This window comes from Rissa tridactyla, chromosome 8, assembly GCF_028500815.1.
Source record: "Rissa tridactyla isolate bRisTri1 chromosome 8, bRisTri1.patW.cur.20221130, whole genome shotgun sequence".
Classification (NCBI taxonomy): Eukaryota; Metazoa; Chordata; class Aves; order Charadriiformes; family Laridae; genus Rissa; species Rissa tridactyla.
The window spans coordinates 16,088,140-16,103,464 of NC_071473.1; the positions used below are offsets into that span (position 1 = coordinate 16,088,140).

At 38.9% G+C, this 15,325-nt stretch overlaps 1 protein-coding gene across 2 annotated transcripts in view; it reads right to left on the reverse strand.

Annotated features, from left to right (window-relative positions):
* The window catches only part of KATNIP (katanin interacting protein), a 60,102-nt gene that overhangs the window by 25,132 nt on the left and 19,645 nt on the right, over positions 1-15,325 (reverse strand). For both annotated transcript variants that reach the window (XM_054213177.1, XM_054213178.1), the window contains exons 12-15: positions 14,207-14,347; positions 8,318-9,215; positions 3,027-3,761; positions 2,241-2,449 (exon numbers count right to left, since the gene is read on the reverse strand). In XM_054213177.1, the coding sequence (XP_054069152.1) occupies positions 2,241-2,449; positions 3,027-3,761; positions 8,318-9,215; positions 14,207-14,347 (1,983 nt within the window). The remainder of the gene's footprint in view (positions 1-2,240; positions 2,450-3,026; positions 3,762-8,317; positions 9,216-14,206; positions 14,348-15,325) is intronic.

Below are 15,325 nucleotides of genomic sequence, written 5' to 3' on the forward strand. Positions count from 1 at the left end.
AACAAAATACCAGGAGTTATTGGAAAAGCAATAAAAAGCGGAAAGTATTACCATGCTCCTATGCCTGACCATACTGTATAGCACCTTCCACATGAGGAATAACTCAAGTAGGACTACCCATTCTGGAAAAGAGGATTTAGAAGAGATTGTAACACAGGAGCATAAATCTCTTGAAGAAGGGAATAGGAAATAATTGTTTAGTTTCTTCCAACACAAAAGCTAGGGGACATTAAATGAACCTAGAGACAAAAAGAAAGAGGTTCTTTGTGCTATGCAAGTTAAGGTGAGAAACTTACGTCTAAGCGTTGTATGGTGTAAAAGTGTACAAGGGTTCAAAAAGCTAGTGAATGAATTAGCACAACAAAAAAACATAGCAGGATGATAAACACAAAGGTTAAGTCAAAAAGTCCTTGTGAGACAAATTTCTAGGGGCTGGATGAGCGTTTCAGAGAAACACCACTGCGTGTTTGCTTTATTCTTACGTTCTCCCTAGGCATCCACTATTGGCCACGGTCAGAGTTGGGTCAAGGGCGCTAGTTACAGGTCTGGCCTGCTGTAAAAGTTGAGGATTACTGAATTTATGTGAAAGACAGATGACCGTGGATAATACTGACATGAAAGCAAGATGCTTTCATAAGAGCTTTTGAAAAGTTCTGTAGTCAGTGCAGTAAAACACCGTTTCATCCACTGAACATGCTCCAGGAAAAAAGGGTGAATGATCAACAGGTAGAGACTGTTTAAACCCAACACTAGTCTGAATGACAACGTTATGCTGGGGAAGACAAGTCATCTAGTAGATCTGTATCATTCTGATAGTATAAGCATCCATCAACAAAATCTTGATGGTACCAGCAAATAAAGAATGACAGGGAGATCAATGGCTCAGTCACAAGAGCTGCTGTTACTCCGTTGCTGATACAGCACGTTTCAGTTAGAAAAGCAGTATGAAGAGCATCACAGCTGAACAGCAAAATAAAAGGCACAGGCTCTGAGAAAGGAGCTTCTGCAATGGAAGAGGTCCTGGTGAATGCTCACAATAAACAAGCAGTCAAGAAAAGAAAGGTGAACTTCAATTTGTGTTCATAAAATCCTGGATTGCAAAAGGCGTCCGAACAGTTTAAGATACCACAAGCAAAGAGGGGACCAAAATTACTGTTCCAGCGTTAACTAGCACTGGTTACAGTCAGTGACTCATAATCTTAACAGCAAGATCAAATTCTAGTGTCATGACGTTGCCTTTTGTCTTATAAGCCACCAAGAGAGGACGACAAGACAGGACAGGACGGCTTGACAACAGCACAAGGCTCGTTAGGAACCATACAGCACTGGGAGCCCTTTAGCCGAACCAGTTGGAATTTGGATTGATTCAGTTTGGATCTCCTCACAGACTTAGCATTGAGTGTGTCCCCTAGAAAAAGATAACCTCATTGAAACAACAGCAGGTGCTCATGAACATTCTAAGGTAGAAGATTTGATGGAAATCGGATCAAAGACTGCCCCACACCACCTTCAACAGAAAATCTTGCAGGATCTTTACTTAGACACTGGACTGTTAGGCTGGAATGGTACGAGGCAAGACTCCAGTGCTTGAAAATACAGCCTTCCTCCAAGTAGTAAAATACCTACTGTATGGAATAGTAAAGGGGCATTTTTATGCTGCAAAATGCACACAGACCTGTGGAGATGCTAGTCAAGAAAGGAAAGAGGAAAAAATAAAGGGAGGGTTGAGAGGGGGAGATCCTTCTCACCTAACATACGTAATTCATGGGGGAAGAAACAAGCAAGGGTATACCCTCTGTGGAAAACATGGAAAAAAATCTTTGTTTTGGAGTGATAGGGAGCACAGCTACTCATTAAATTAATAAGTCTATGGTAAAAATCACCGACAGTGGCATAAACCTTCAGGATTCAGGAGTGTCTGAATCAAGAACTCCCTCTAATCTTTGTCCAAGTAAGTAAAGAAAAAAAAAAATGTATAAACAATCCCAGTATAGTCTTCCTTGTAGTCTTAGTAATTAATCAGGGGAACCAAAATTTGGAGAACCTTTGGGGCTTAAAAAAAAAAAAAGTCACAGATTATTGAGCTGGTGAAAAAAAAAAAATTAAATCTTCAAAATAGACAGACAGCTGTATTAGTTCTTCTGCAGAGCTTTACTCCGTCATGGAAATCAGCGTCTACTACTTCCATGTCATGTTTCAGAAAGATATTTATAGAGAGTTCTGAACATAGAGGCTCCTACCTGTTGATCCTGTGTTCTTAACCCCGCTTGTGTAAAAGGTCGTTCATCTCCCTCCCTATCAGCAGTTGTTGGCCTCTTCAGCTCTTCCTCGTATCTCAAGGAGTCGGCATTTTCTATTTCTCCATCATATGTCTCATCGTAGCAGTATATAGCTTCAAGAATATCATCATCGGTAGTGAACAATATAGTATCCCCAAAGTGCTCTGGAGCTGAAGACAACATACAGAATTAAATGGAGAAACCATACAAAGGAATATATAGAGAAAGTGATTAAAAATATTTTCAGTCCTTCTTTACATTTAATTTGCAGTACTGTTTAAAGATAATATATGGTAAATTGATACTGACTACTGATATAATTAGTGTGTTAATTCTCAAACTTATACTGCACAGCAGAAAAACTGAGAGAACTCAGTCAAATTTCAAATAAATATAAAAAAACGCAAAAAAAGCTTCTCCATCACATTCTCCACAAGACTGTATCTGTGAAAAGAACTAAAAATCTGCAACTTTTTAATGTCTAGTGACTATCTGATCCTACTGAAATATGATCTTGTTACTAAAACATCATTAAGAATAGAGATTAGCTCTATTTGCTACTAGAATTCACAATACTATTGAAGAATGCACTAGTGGATTTTGCATTATGTTATGAAATTCAAAGGACTAAATACTATAATAAAGTGCCAACTTGCTTTGAAGTGGAAAGTGATAACAAACAAGCTAAATGTACTTGTTTGCATTGTAGTGTTGTTTCCACAAAGGAAATAAGAAATGATAGCATACCTCCAGACAAGGTTCCTGAAGCCTTCGCAATTTCTCCTTTAAAGATGCACTGTTCATCTAACACCATTATAATGTCTTTCACACCTCTGAAAGAGTGTATGCGAGATTTATTATAATTCCAAATCCTAATCATAGCTACTTGACAGGCGTTCGCAAAGTCAATAAAGATAAAGTGAGGTTTTCCAGGGGTAAATGGTGCTAGCCAGAGATGCATATCATCCTGCGTCCGATTTACCCCATCAATTAGGTTGGTTATTATTCTGGGATCGTTGCCATAAGCTGGTAATATATTTATATCAGGTGGTTCAGCTGTTATTTTTGAAATCTGAACAGGCTCTCCTTTAGAACTGAAAACTTCAATTCCATTAAGACCAACATAATGTCTGTCTCCCCATGTTGTTTGGATGTCTATCACTAAGTGCTGCCCATAAGGTAAAACAGGAATTTTAAAATCATTTCCATCATGTGCCTCCACGTAATTTTCTTCTTCTTGCCTTTTTGGTAGTGTTTGTAGTCCCTCTTTTCTCATTTGCTGATATTCTCCAGGCCGGTTGATTTTCTGTTGATGCAGAAACTCATCAAAGATATCCCCTTGAAAATCCATGTTAGAGATTCGGCCACGATGGGAATAATTAAACTTGACCAAGGATTTCCACGACTCCTGCAGAGTGTCTTCTTGTTCACTGTGACACTTTGCTCTAGAGGTTGCTATGTCCTTGACAGAAAAGTCTTCATCTGAAAACAACGTAACATCCACATTTAATACATAAAAAGGACTGGAAGCAAACCACAACAAGGACTTTCCAGAATTATGCTGGTCATATTCGTGTTCCCTTACTGTGAAATTCTGTTATACTAGCACTTTTATATTGCCTCTCTATTATGCGGGCTACATGTCCCAATTTCCCTTCCCCATTCAGACACAACAAAAACAATCACTTAAATACCGAAGAGCAGAGCACATGCCAAGATACAAAAACGCAACTAAGTTTGAGACAGCGAATTCTTGACTCAACACTTAGAGAAATTGGGATTTTGCCCAGCGATACTTATTGTGTGGCTGTCACAATAGTTTAAATCGTCTGTCTGCATTTCTGCAGAAGATCTTTCATACAGTTGGAAATGGCCGAGCTGGTTAAGTTTCTAAAGCATTACAGAGAAAAGCTACTGCTTCCTCTCAAAATCAGCCACGTGTATTTACAGAAAAGCGATGAGAAAAGAAGGAGGTTCAGGATACAAGCAGGATGAGGCGAGCGTTGCATTCTACACAGGTAACATCCAAACATTTTTCTCGCTTTTCCGCCAAGTGTGAGATGTAGAAGGGGGATAACGACAAAGTATCTAATGGGATAGAGGGGCACAGGGGGGCAAAGCCTGCTCTCCTGTGACTGCACTGAGGAGCTGCTTCATTTCCATCTCAAAACAATTAACAGCAGATAATAACAAAGATTTTCAATAAAGCTGTCACTTATGTATTTTCTTCAAATAAATGAAGAAAAGCAAGCGGAGTGCTAAACAATTACAGGCCCAGGGGCTAGATTCTACTTCTGTACAACAGCCTTGAGTGGATACTAAAACAAATGGTTCTCAAGAATAAATGCCAATTGTAGTAAAATGCAAAATAATGTTTTCCCAAAAGACTGCTCAAGACTAACTTTTAACTTTGTTTTTTGGAAACACTGGGAAAGAGGCAATGTTCCTAATTTATCTATGGCCAATAATCATTTACGCCGGGGACAAGCGAGATAAAAAGAAGAATTTTAAAGCAGATGGGAAACTACCCGGAAGAGGGTTTTTCTTCCAGAATGAAAGACTGGAGACCAACCCGGCCACTCCTCCCCACCCCACAAGGGAAACACAGAGAGGATGCAAAGGCACCTATTTCAGAGAACATCAGTCATTTGGAAGTCACTTTCTTGTTCAAACCATTGTCCATATGGATAATCATGGGGTGGGTGATCCCAAACAGTCCTTCACAGAGCCTCAGAATTTACTTGAAGACGATACTTTATATTTACCACTTTAAAATGTCAAAGCTTGAAAATTTCAGGATGAGCATGAACAGAAGGGTATTTGACATCGGCTTTCCTTGTTTTGGAGGTTTTTTTGTTTTGTTTTGTTTTTTTTTAATGTGAAGTACTTCAAGCAGTACAGAGATTACAACTCTGAAGCACTTCTACAGCAGCTCAACAGGAGGGATTTCACTGTGAGGTTAACAGGTTTGTTAGCTACGTTAAGGAGTGACAACAGGAGAAGTGGAGCTCTGAAAGAGCCGAGAATAGGCCAAAAGCAGAGGTCAACAGCTGCAAGCTTACAGGGTTTGGCTTTTTTTTTTTTTAAATCTAAAATTTATTATTTTTATTGGAGCCATGTGAACAATAAACTCTGCATGTAGATAAAGTGTATCCCACTTTCAGATGTTACAGATGCATTCCCAGCCTTCTGCATGTCCAAGAGGATTGTATGATGGACGCCATCCCAGAGTCCAGAAATAATGACACCTCAAACATGCATCTCCCCTGTGGGTTTAGGAGGGGTGTCTTGAATCACCAAGTCCCTTGTCTGACTTCTGATGGCAACACACCCCATACAATTCCTCTCAAAACTTTAGTAAATGGCACTTTGGGGCAACACTAGCTTGAAAAAAACCCCACCTTTCTTCTCCCTCTGTTGTGTTAATCTCATTTTTACTCCCTGCAGTTATAAATAGCAACCATATTTCCATGCTGCAATCACGTTTCATTTCCCAAATCATTCTAAAAGCTCTCTGCTGTAACTGTTCCGCTTTGTAATCAGCTTTCCTGAAAGTGGATGATCAGAACTGCAGTTTTCCAACTGATGTCTCACGAGTGCCTGTGTTGAGATATTAACATTTCCCTAACGAACTGAAATGCCTCTGCTGATACATCCTCGGAGTGCATTGCTGTAATCACGCCTGCGTCACACCAGCATTTCATAGTTAATCTGTTAGCAACTACTCAACTAAGATCCTTCTCTTCCTCGGTCATTTGCAATTGATGATTACTCAGCTTACAACTTAATTTTTTGTTATTAGTCCCCAAATGACCCTGCAAGCAGTACTACTGAATTGCATTCCATCGCTATTACTCCAGTCCTCAAGTTCGTCTTTCCGTGCAGTTCTTTAATCTTAACTCATAATATCCCAAATTATATGCTATTTGCCAATCTTATCAGTACACTTCCATCTTTTCCTTTGCACATTAAATCAGTTATCAAAGAAAAATTGCATGTTTTTATAGCAACATTAACTCGAGCCAAGTATGCACGTATGTGCCATTTCTAATTTCCGTTGTTCTCGTTATTCTTGATTTAGTGACCAAAGGCGTGCTGTGACATTGTGTATGAGCTTGTGCAGCCTCCCCTTTGTCACATACCGCTACTGGGAAACTGCTGTTCCCCTAGCCCCGTACCAATTAAAATTCCCCACTTTTTGGGAAACACTTAAAACTGTTTCCCTGTTGTTAATGCTCACTCAGCTCCACTTTGAAGATGGCTTTAGCCCGCACAGTACAGTACAGAGAGAAGCAAAGCGGCTGGATGGCATACAATTTTCCCAAGGACAAACACATATTGGGAGTTTCAAGCACCAGATGACAAAACCTGCTCTGAGCAAAATTAGAAGACATTATAGTTAGAATCGTGATAACCCTCATCTTACAGTTTACATTAAAACTCCTAAATTGTTACCATTTTTACAACTGAACAGAAATTACTAAGGTGGGATTTATTTACAGTTTCCATAATGTTGACAAGTTTTTAATCTAACAGAGATAGTGTAAAATGTGTGAAACAGTAAACGGGCTGTGGTGAGTGGGTGGGTGAAGGGAAGATGGCAGTTATTCCAACTACTTTTCGTACTTTTTTCTTCTTTGAGGTATAATTTCGAATATACTTATAAAATTGCTGTTTTCTCCGCAGAGGGGGAGAGAAGGAAAAATTCAGACCTTCCAAGTTTAGAAAGAAGCATTTTCCTCACCTGTGTCCAGAAAAATCAGGTAGCACCTGCTGTAGAATTTGAACTGGCTTTCCTGCATTTAGGCATATTTCCTGCCCCTTATGACCATCACTTTAATGTAAACACCACACCCAAATACGATGTACAGCAAGCTACACTTTCACGTAAATTATTCTGATGCTAAATCACTCCCAAAATTGCAATTCGTATTTTTGTAACCCCTTCTTCCAACCCTCTGGGCCCTGTTGTTCTTATTCTGGCAGGCTCTCTTCATTTGAGACAAGTCATTGAATGATGAAGAATCACAGAATGCCAAAGAAGGGGTATGAAGGGTCCAAAACAAGAGTCAGAGTGATATATGGCTTGAAAATGAAAAAGGGAGATTAAAAATATATCCTCAGCAATGGAAATCCAAAAAAAGTTGGTTAAAAGCGAGACAAAGTAGATTGTCTGGGTAAGAAATTGTATTCTTGTGTTATTTACAGCTGTTAAGCATAAAAATATTACCCCACGCCCAGAAAATTTCTTAGCCGTAGATTGCCAGAGGCTGGGAGAGAGCAGGAGCCTCAGAACTTGCCCAGTTCTCATAGTCTTCCCTGGGGACACACTGCTGGCTATGGCCAGAGGCAGAACACAACCACACAAATCTGGATCCTCCACCTCCAATAGGATCCAGGAGAACTAAAAAAAGGTTTGGAGAAGGATGACGAGGATAATCAAAAGCATGGAGCACATAACAGCTCAATTTACTAGAAAACTTCATAAATAAGCAGAGATGTCCGAGGGAGATGTTTGAAAGAGGTATATGTCATAAGCAGAGAAGGGAAAATAAGGGCAGTTTTCCATTTGCTCTGAATAAATATATTCAGTATATATTCTCACTGAGAAAGACATGAACCTACTACACAAATAAACTCTGTAAATTTACTCGCTACCTTGAGGTCACACCCTTCTTTATCTTTTTGCAGATTTTCATTGATATTAGCAAACATTTGCTGTCTGCAGGACTGTTAATTTTTAGAATATGTATTACTGAAATTTAGTCTTCAATTTTTTCCAAATAAATTTAAAAACACTAACTCAGAATGTACGTTTTTCAGAAAAAGAGCATTTCACATCAGTTGTAGGACAAGGAGAGAGACTCTGAGCATTGTTGCAGCGTGAAGCAGAAAAACTGAATACTGCAAATAGTAAAATCTCCCTGTCTATACCTCCAGAAGTCTCAAGAGATCCCTTCCCCCCAAATGATTCTGCGCATCTGCAAAATGGAGAACATTTCAGCAGTTGCACTAGGGTTGCTATTGTGAGCTCTTACCTTTGAGAGCAGAATCATCTTCTCCAAGATTTATAGTGTTTAATCCTGCCTTTTTTACGCATCTGACACTCCTCCTTCCGCTTGTAGGGTACTGTAAACTGCAGCAATTTTTGTTAGAAAGTTGCTCTGAAATGTCAAAGCCCATATCACCATCCTTTCTGGTTAGCAACTGTGATCTCTCCTCCCCATTTGCATTTCTACTACTGGATCTTCCCAGTTCATTTCTCTGACATTTGACATCCTCATTAGTCAGATCTGAAAAGTTTTTCATGATTCCATCAGACTGTGTTTGAAATCTCAAGCCTAAAGAATGTTCTGTAGCAAGCCAGGGAGGCTTCCGCTTACTGGAAGTAACTTCATTAGTCTCTGCTACTTGGGAAGATGACTGTAACCAAGAAGGAATTGCACCTGTAGAATCAGACAATTTTCTTCCTGTCAGCTTTTCCATTTGCTCGCTCAAAATAAGTTCATCGTCAGATTGAACATGCTCTGTGACTGCCTGTACTGTTGCATTCTCTTTGGCATCTTTTATACCAATCTGAGATGGTAACACTTTTGGATCATCCTCTAACTCAGACACGTTTTTCTTTGTAAAGCTGACTGAGTTCATCTTATGCTCAAGAAGATTTTCTTCTGGCAGAGATTTCCAGTTTGGTGAAGTACCATTTGACTGTAAGCATTTAAAATGTAGGTCTGCTTTCTTCTCTGTGACTGCAGGTGCATTTACTTCTTTCCTTTCATTTGACGAATATGCAGAGGTATCTTGCTTGTGGTCTGTAAGGTCGATTGTAGTGCTACGGTCAACGAGGGGATCTCCAGAGGCTCTCTCTAATTCGCCATCAAATACAAGGTTCTCATCAACATATAACTTCACCTTCTTTGCTCCAACATTAAGGTCCTACAAAAATGAAAGTATTAAGATTTCATTTAAACTGTTCAAGTATTAGATATCACTGTTCTGGAACTCTGACATTTGAACACTTAATCAATAAACAGATGAAAATTATTAGACCCCCGTACCAGTAACGTGCTTTGACTACTTTTTATAAAAAGCTCAAAAACCGAAAAATACTGTGGAATAGTTAAGGCTTTATTTAAGAGGACTAAAAACCCTGGTAGAAACTGCTATGAACCAGTCTGGCTGACAAGGCTTAAATATTTAGAAAAGCTTGAGTAAAGAAGCCTAGATTAAGTATAATTACATTTGATCAGGATATAAATTACAGAGGCACATTTTACTTCAGCATCTCTAAGATTCACCACTTTCATGACATGTTCCACAGCGAACAATGACCCAGATCAAAGCCGCTAGAGTTAAAAAGAGTTATAAAGAATTATAGAAATACAGAGCTGTAAAGGACAGAAGAAAAATCATCTGGTCCATCTCTTTCCACCAAAGAAAGTAAAATATCCTATACCATTGTGAAGAAAACTGGTTTTAACAATTTTCAAGTGATCTGTCTTGATGGCTTATTCCACCACTTAATTAGCCTTTTAAATAGAAGGCCTTTATCTCAGACACAGCTCTGTCACTCACAACTTTATCTCTATGTTCTCCCTTTCTGTGGTACCCACTGAAACCTGTTTTTTTCATTCCCTTGAAGTCAGAACTAATGTTCTTTCTATGCTCTTTATCATTTCCATCTAACTTTTCTACCCTCTTGACAAAAAGGCTGGTATCTCCAATGAAAATACAGAAGATGAGACAAAATCCTGTCTGCCCTCGAAATTTCAGTAACCTGTCCATCACGTAGAGTCTTTAAAGACACTCTGTTCTTTCCTTATTTTCACAGAAACTGAGAAGCTTTTCATGAAAAGTAAGAAGTTTCAGTTTCATCCCTCTTGCTTATCTCCTGGATGTCAGTTCTCCTTGAATACTGATTTAAATTTTCCTCCGCTCCTAGCCTAAACCAGTTACTCCGTCACCTTCAAGTACAAGTGTCTCCGGTTCTTCACTCCTGCATGCACTCTTTACAGCTTACAAGTCTTTATAATTCCATTCTACTGCTTTTCAAATAATAACATGTATGAGGCAAAAAACGTAACATAGACCTACAACAGAAGATGCGGGCTAGAATTGAGGGAGGGGAGTAGGTGTAGGAATGTGAGACACATTCCTGATAGAAAAAGATAACCTTCACTAGCTTCTCAGAGAACAGCTGTAAACCCAGTTTAATTGGCCATTATGTCATGGCTGCCTGTGTTACTCCTAGAGTATCATAAAGCATTATATGTCTGTACTGATGCATTTGGCCGTAAAACATGAGATTTTTTTCCCCTTGAACAAGGACACTGCTAGATTAAGCTAACTGGGGATCAAAACACTTTAATAATTATATATTTTAAAAACTAACTACATGGCTTTTGCCTGAAGTTATGATGGGGACGACCCAAGTCTTGCTCAAGAAGAGCAAGGATGCCCAAGTAATGTTACTTTTTGAATCTTGGTATGTCTGGACTGTTAATGTCTCCCTTAAATGCTAGAGATAGTGGATATTCACAGTTGAATTTGGGAAAACGGCAACATTTCTACAGAATATCCTAGCCTTTAATACTGTTATGAATACTCAAACCTTAGTTCTGTGTTTTTACCTGGGAACAGATATAAACTGCATGAAACCACAGAAATATACACATGTATATTTTGAAAAGTATTTCTCAATTTCATCTTTTTAAATCAAAATCGCCAACCTCTTAAGAACAAAATGTTTTTAAATGAATCCCACTCCACCCACCAGTATTGGAGGAGGACAAGGTAGACTGAGAAAACATTACAGAGTGAGATGGTGAAACTTGTTCTCCCTGAAAGAAAAAAGGGTCAGTCACTTCAAAATTATTATTCCAGTCAGTGGGAAATTACTTCCTTTCTCTGAAGTTTTGGAGCGTCTGGGATAGGTATCATAGGAAGGCTCACCCAAAAGTGGTACCTGGACTGTATCAATATGAACCAAGCAAAGCTACAGATATTTCTAAGACAATAGCGACAGAGTGAACTGGGGCAGGCATTAATAACAGCTGATAGCACAGAAGAACCATCTATTCACAAAGAACCAGTAAAGGAGCTAATGAAAATCTATTGCACTAAAATTCTAAGCAGACTGAGGCTCAGGCAGGAAAAATACGAGAGATATCAGGGACTCCAAAACCAAACATGTGCAGACACAAGACTAAGAACTTCAGGAAGAATTTTTTCACTCTGAGGGTGCTGAGCCCTTGGCCCAGGTTGCCCAGAGAAGCTGTGGCTGCCCCATCCCTGGAGGTGTTCAAGGCCAGGTCGGACGGGGCTTGGAGCAACCTGGTCTGGTGGGACGTGTCCCTGCCCAGGGCAGAAGGGTGGAACGAGGTGATCTTTAAAGTTCCTTCCAACCCAAACCATTCTATGATCTATGAACTGCTCTTTTTCATTCCCTCCCACCCTGCTTCTGAACTTCCAGTTGCTTAGCAATCAGATGTGGTGGGAAAGATCAACAGAATGGTTAGCTTCTCCTAGCACCACTGCTTAACTCTCCTCTAGGAGGAGGATGAAGAAATGCCTTCCTCATGAGTAATTCCATCAAGAAGCCACTCTGTAGACAAACACTCAATACCTCACCCAAGGCAGGTTTTTTTCCTCCCAGAGGAGTAATTAGAATAGCACAATCTCTCAGAGCAAGCATGTAGGTATAATCAACCTCAGAGAAAAAAAAATGAAACATTTTGGGAAAAAGTTCTATGGTTTCTCTTGATGTTCCTTCCCAGCTTGGCTCTTCAGCCCTCCCAGAGTACCTGCTGGGATAGTGCCTTCCAATAATGAAACAGGAATGGTATTTCTGGCCATTTCAGTGACATTTGTGCACAAAGGAAAAAGCTTAAAACCAGAGGCAATTTTCTGCAAATTACACCCGGACAGAGTAATTGAAGTTGCCTCTGCCTGACTTCTCACAGAAGAGTGAAAAAGAAGGAACAACAGAAAAGAAGTCAAGAACTAAAAGAACCAAATTCTTCTATAAACCTAAATCTGCTGGATAAAAGCTGCTGCACCCTTACAGATAATGTACCCCAGTGGTAGTCCCGCACTGAAAAACATCTCCAACTCAAAAGAGTGGACATGAATATACACACAGGAGGAACACGCATATGGGACATCACTCAAAGGAGAAAATGATCCAGTTGGAGGGCAACTAAGACATTAATGCTTTTAAGTATTAAATCCATTCACAGATTTATGAAGACATACAAGACTGGATCTTATGAAAAGAGTTCTAATAGCATCAAGTAACGATGCAATTTCAAGGCTGTAGCAGTTATTTACAAAATGCCTGAATATTTCAGACGGACTTGAAAAGAACTGGGTGCCCTCACGTATACTTTATCTGTTCTTGCAGACCAAAACCGACCTCCTTTTTTGCAGAGCTCATCTGAAATAAATAAAGCCAAGATGAAGCATTCTCTGAGACCTTCCTTGTAAATACACTGACTCAAGGAATCTATGACAATGATGTAATCTGACTTTTATAGCTTCCTTCAGACATATTTTTTCTACTTCCAGACTCGAGTTCTAAAACCTGAACGTTTTCAACAATCCAGAAGTATTTGCCTGAATTCATTTTTTTGGTCTGGTTTTTGAAGAAGTACTAGGGCATCTCTCACTTACGTGGTTTTTGAGGGAAGGAAGGAGGTTAGAATGATTACCAAAAAACAACACTACAAACTAGCTCTGAATTTACACTACAACAAAATTGTTAGCGAATTGTATTTTTGGGTTTTATACTTATCAGACAAAACTTCTTTGTGACAAATTACAGAATTAGGCAGAACTGCTTTGTATTATTCTTTCATCTTAAGGATAATGAGACATTTCTTTAGTCAGCGTAGATGGCTGCGCTGCCACCTAAATCCATGGGATTACACTCCTAATGGATTTTACAGTTTGCCTCATAGTGGTTTATTAAAAAACTAGTGCCTTGAAACACAGAAATACATTTATGTGTATTTCCTGCATTATATTCAATAGACTTGGTAACAAATCATACTATTACCTCCAAAACCAGCAGTCCCTTTTGCACTTTCTAATGATGATGGAACATTCTGTAGCCCACATTTTAATAGAAAAAGCTATTAACATTCTGGAAAATAAATATAAGTCATGTTATATTAAATTTGTTGATGTTGTCCCTTCCATGGCTATTTCCATATGTATAAATTACCATATGTGCTTATACAAGAACATGGATGAGAGCAAAACCAGAGGAATAAAGCCTCTTATTTATAATCCAGGACAGCAAATCTTCTTTGATCCAGTACCTGGGATTTTTTTCTTAACATTGCAGTGTACAAACAAGAATAATTTCCATGGTGACATTCAAACACACAAACAAGAGACCATCTGCCATGATATGTCTCTCACGTAACACTAGATTACTTGTTTTGTTATGAACACAGTTAGTATACTTTTTAATTAAAGTGACAAAGCCAAATCGAGCAACAGTCAGCCTACTTATACCTATATACATGAGAAAACACATATTTAAACACATATTTATTTATACTGTGATAGAACAACTGAAAGTCCTGAATATTAAGATGTACTTACCTTTGTATCTTTATTTCTCACTACAGTAAAGGATTAAGTGACAGAATGTGCAAGCCTTTTATTACGTCTTTCGAGATTGTTATTAGCTTTGAAAGAAAATGTTAATTGTGCCTTTGAAAACATTAACACTTACATGGCTACCACTTACAACTAAGACAAAAGCTAATTCCACAGTAGACATGGACCCCTTCTAGCTCCATATTTTATTAGAGAAAATGGTATTACTTTGATTTCATACTTTTGGAAAGCAGATCAAACCGCGTTTCCCTAGGCAAAGTAAAGCACACACACAGAGGAGTTGAGAAAAAACTACTTACACGGGGAGTTGTTGTGTTGTAATTCCAAATCTTGATCTTGGATATACCAAAGTCACGTGACCGGGTGGGATTGCGGATAACAAAGTAAAGTTGGACGGGCGGATGGAAAGGGCACATCCAAAGGAAGCTTTCCTTCGTGGTCTAAAAACACGTACAAAGCAGACTGTCACTAATGCTCTTTCTCCTAAAGTGGCATATTTTAATTAACTCACCACCCCACAGAAGACCATACATCGATTAGAAAAGTAACCATTTACTAAAATCTACTACGTGAAGAGCAAAACCTTAACCTCATTTCCACAAACAGTAAATCTGACCCTCCTGCCTGCTCTTAACAACCTGACAATTAGATAAAGGTCAGCTGCTTGCTGTCCCAGTAAGACATCTGCATGCTCACAAGTGACAGGCAGTCTGCCATGCTTTGTAACGGCAGGGTCAAAGCAAGCCCAGTTTATTTTAATCAAACTAATCAGCTTTGCAGGCACTAGAGGGGATCACTGAGCACAACAGACACTGTATAATCATTTTACGATTTCTTAAAGTGCTTACGCTTCTGTTTTGCCCTCTAAAGAGGGGAATCTTATAGAATTTTATTCCACTGCCTCTATTTTAATCAGGCTTTGCAGGCAACTAATTTCACTTACAGATGTATTCCTTAGAGCTACATATAGGACTCCCAGCTTGAAATTCTATGAGAAATTTTCTAAGATATCACAGAAACTCCCCACATGAATTTTACAGACAACTGACAATCAAAACATTTTAAACTACCAAAGAATGCCTAATTCTGGACACTGTTCAGAACTGTTACCTCTGCGCATTCAGAAATGGAGGAAAAGGAAGGCTTGAGCACTGTGAAGAGGAATGACGTGGGTCTGAGGGTTCACCATTGTGAAGAAATGCCTTTGTAAGATATTTCTAAAATTAGAGTTCCCTGTCTTTGTTATTCTGACGTTTAAAAGACCTATATATGCATCCCAGAATCAAAAAGGCTTACAGAAAACAATTTCAATTACATGCCAAATCTATGTCTTATTAAGGATTATATCCCATCAGGCACTATTTCCTTCAGTGAGAGCACCTGATGTTCTGCCAGGCATTTTCTTCTTTTACAGCGTA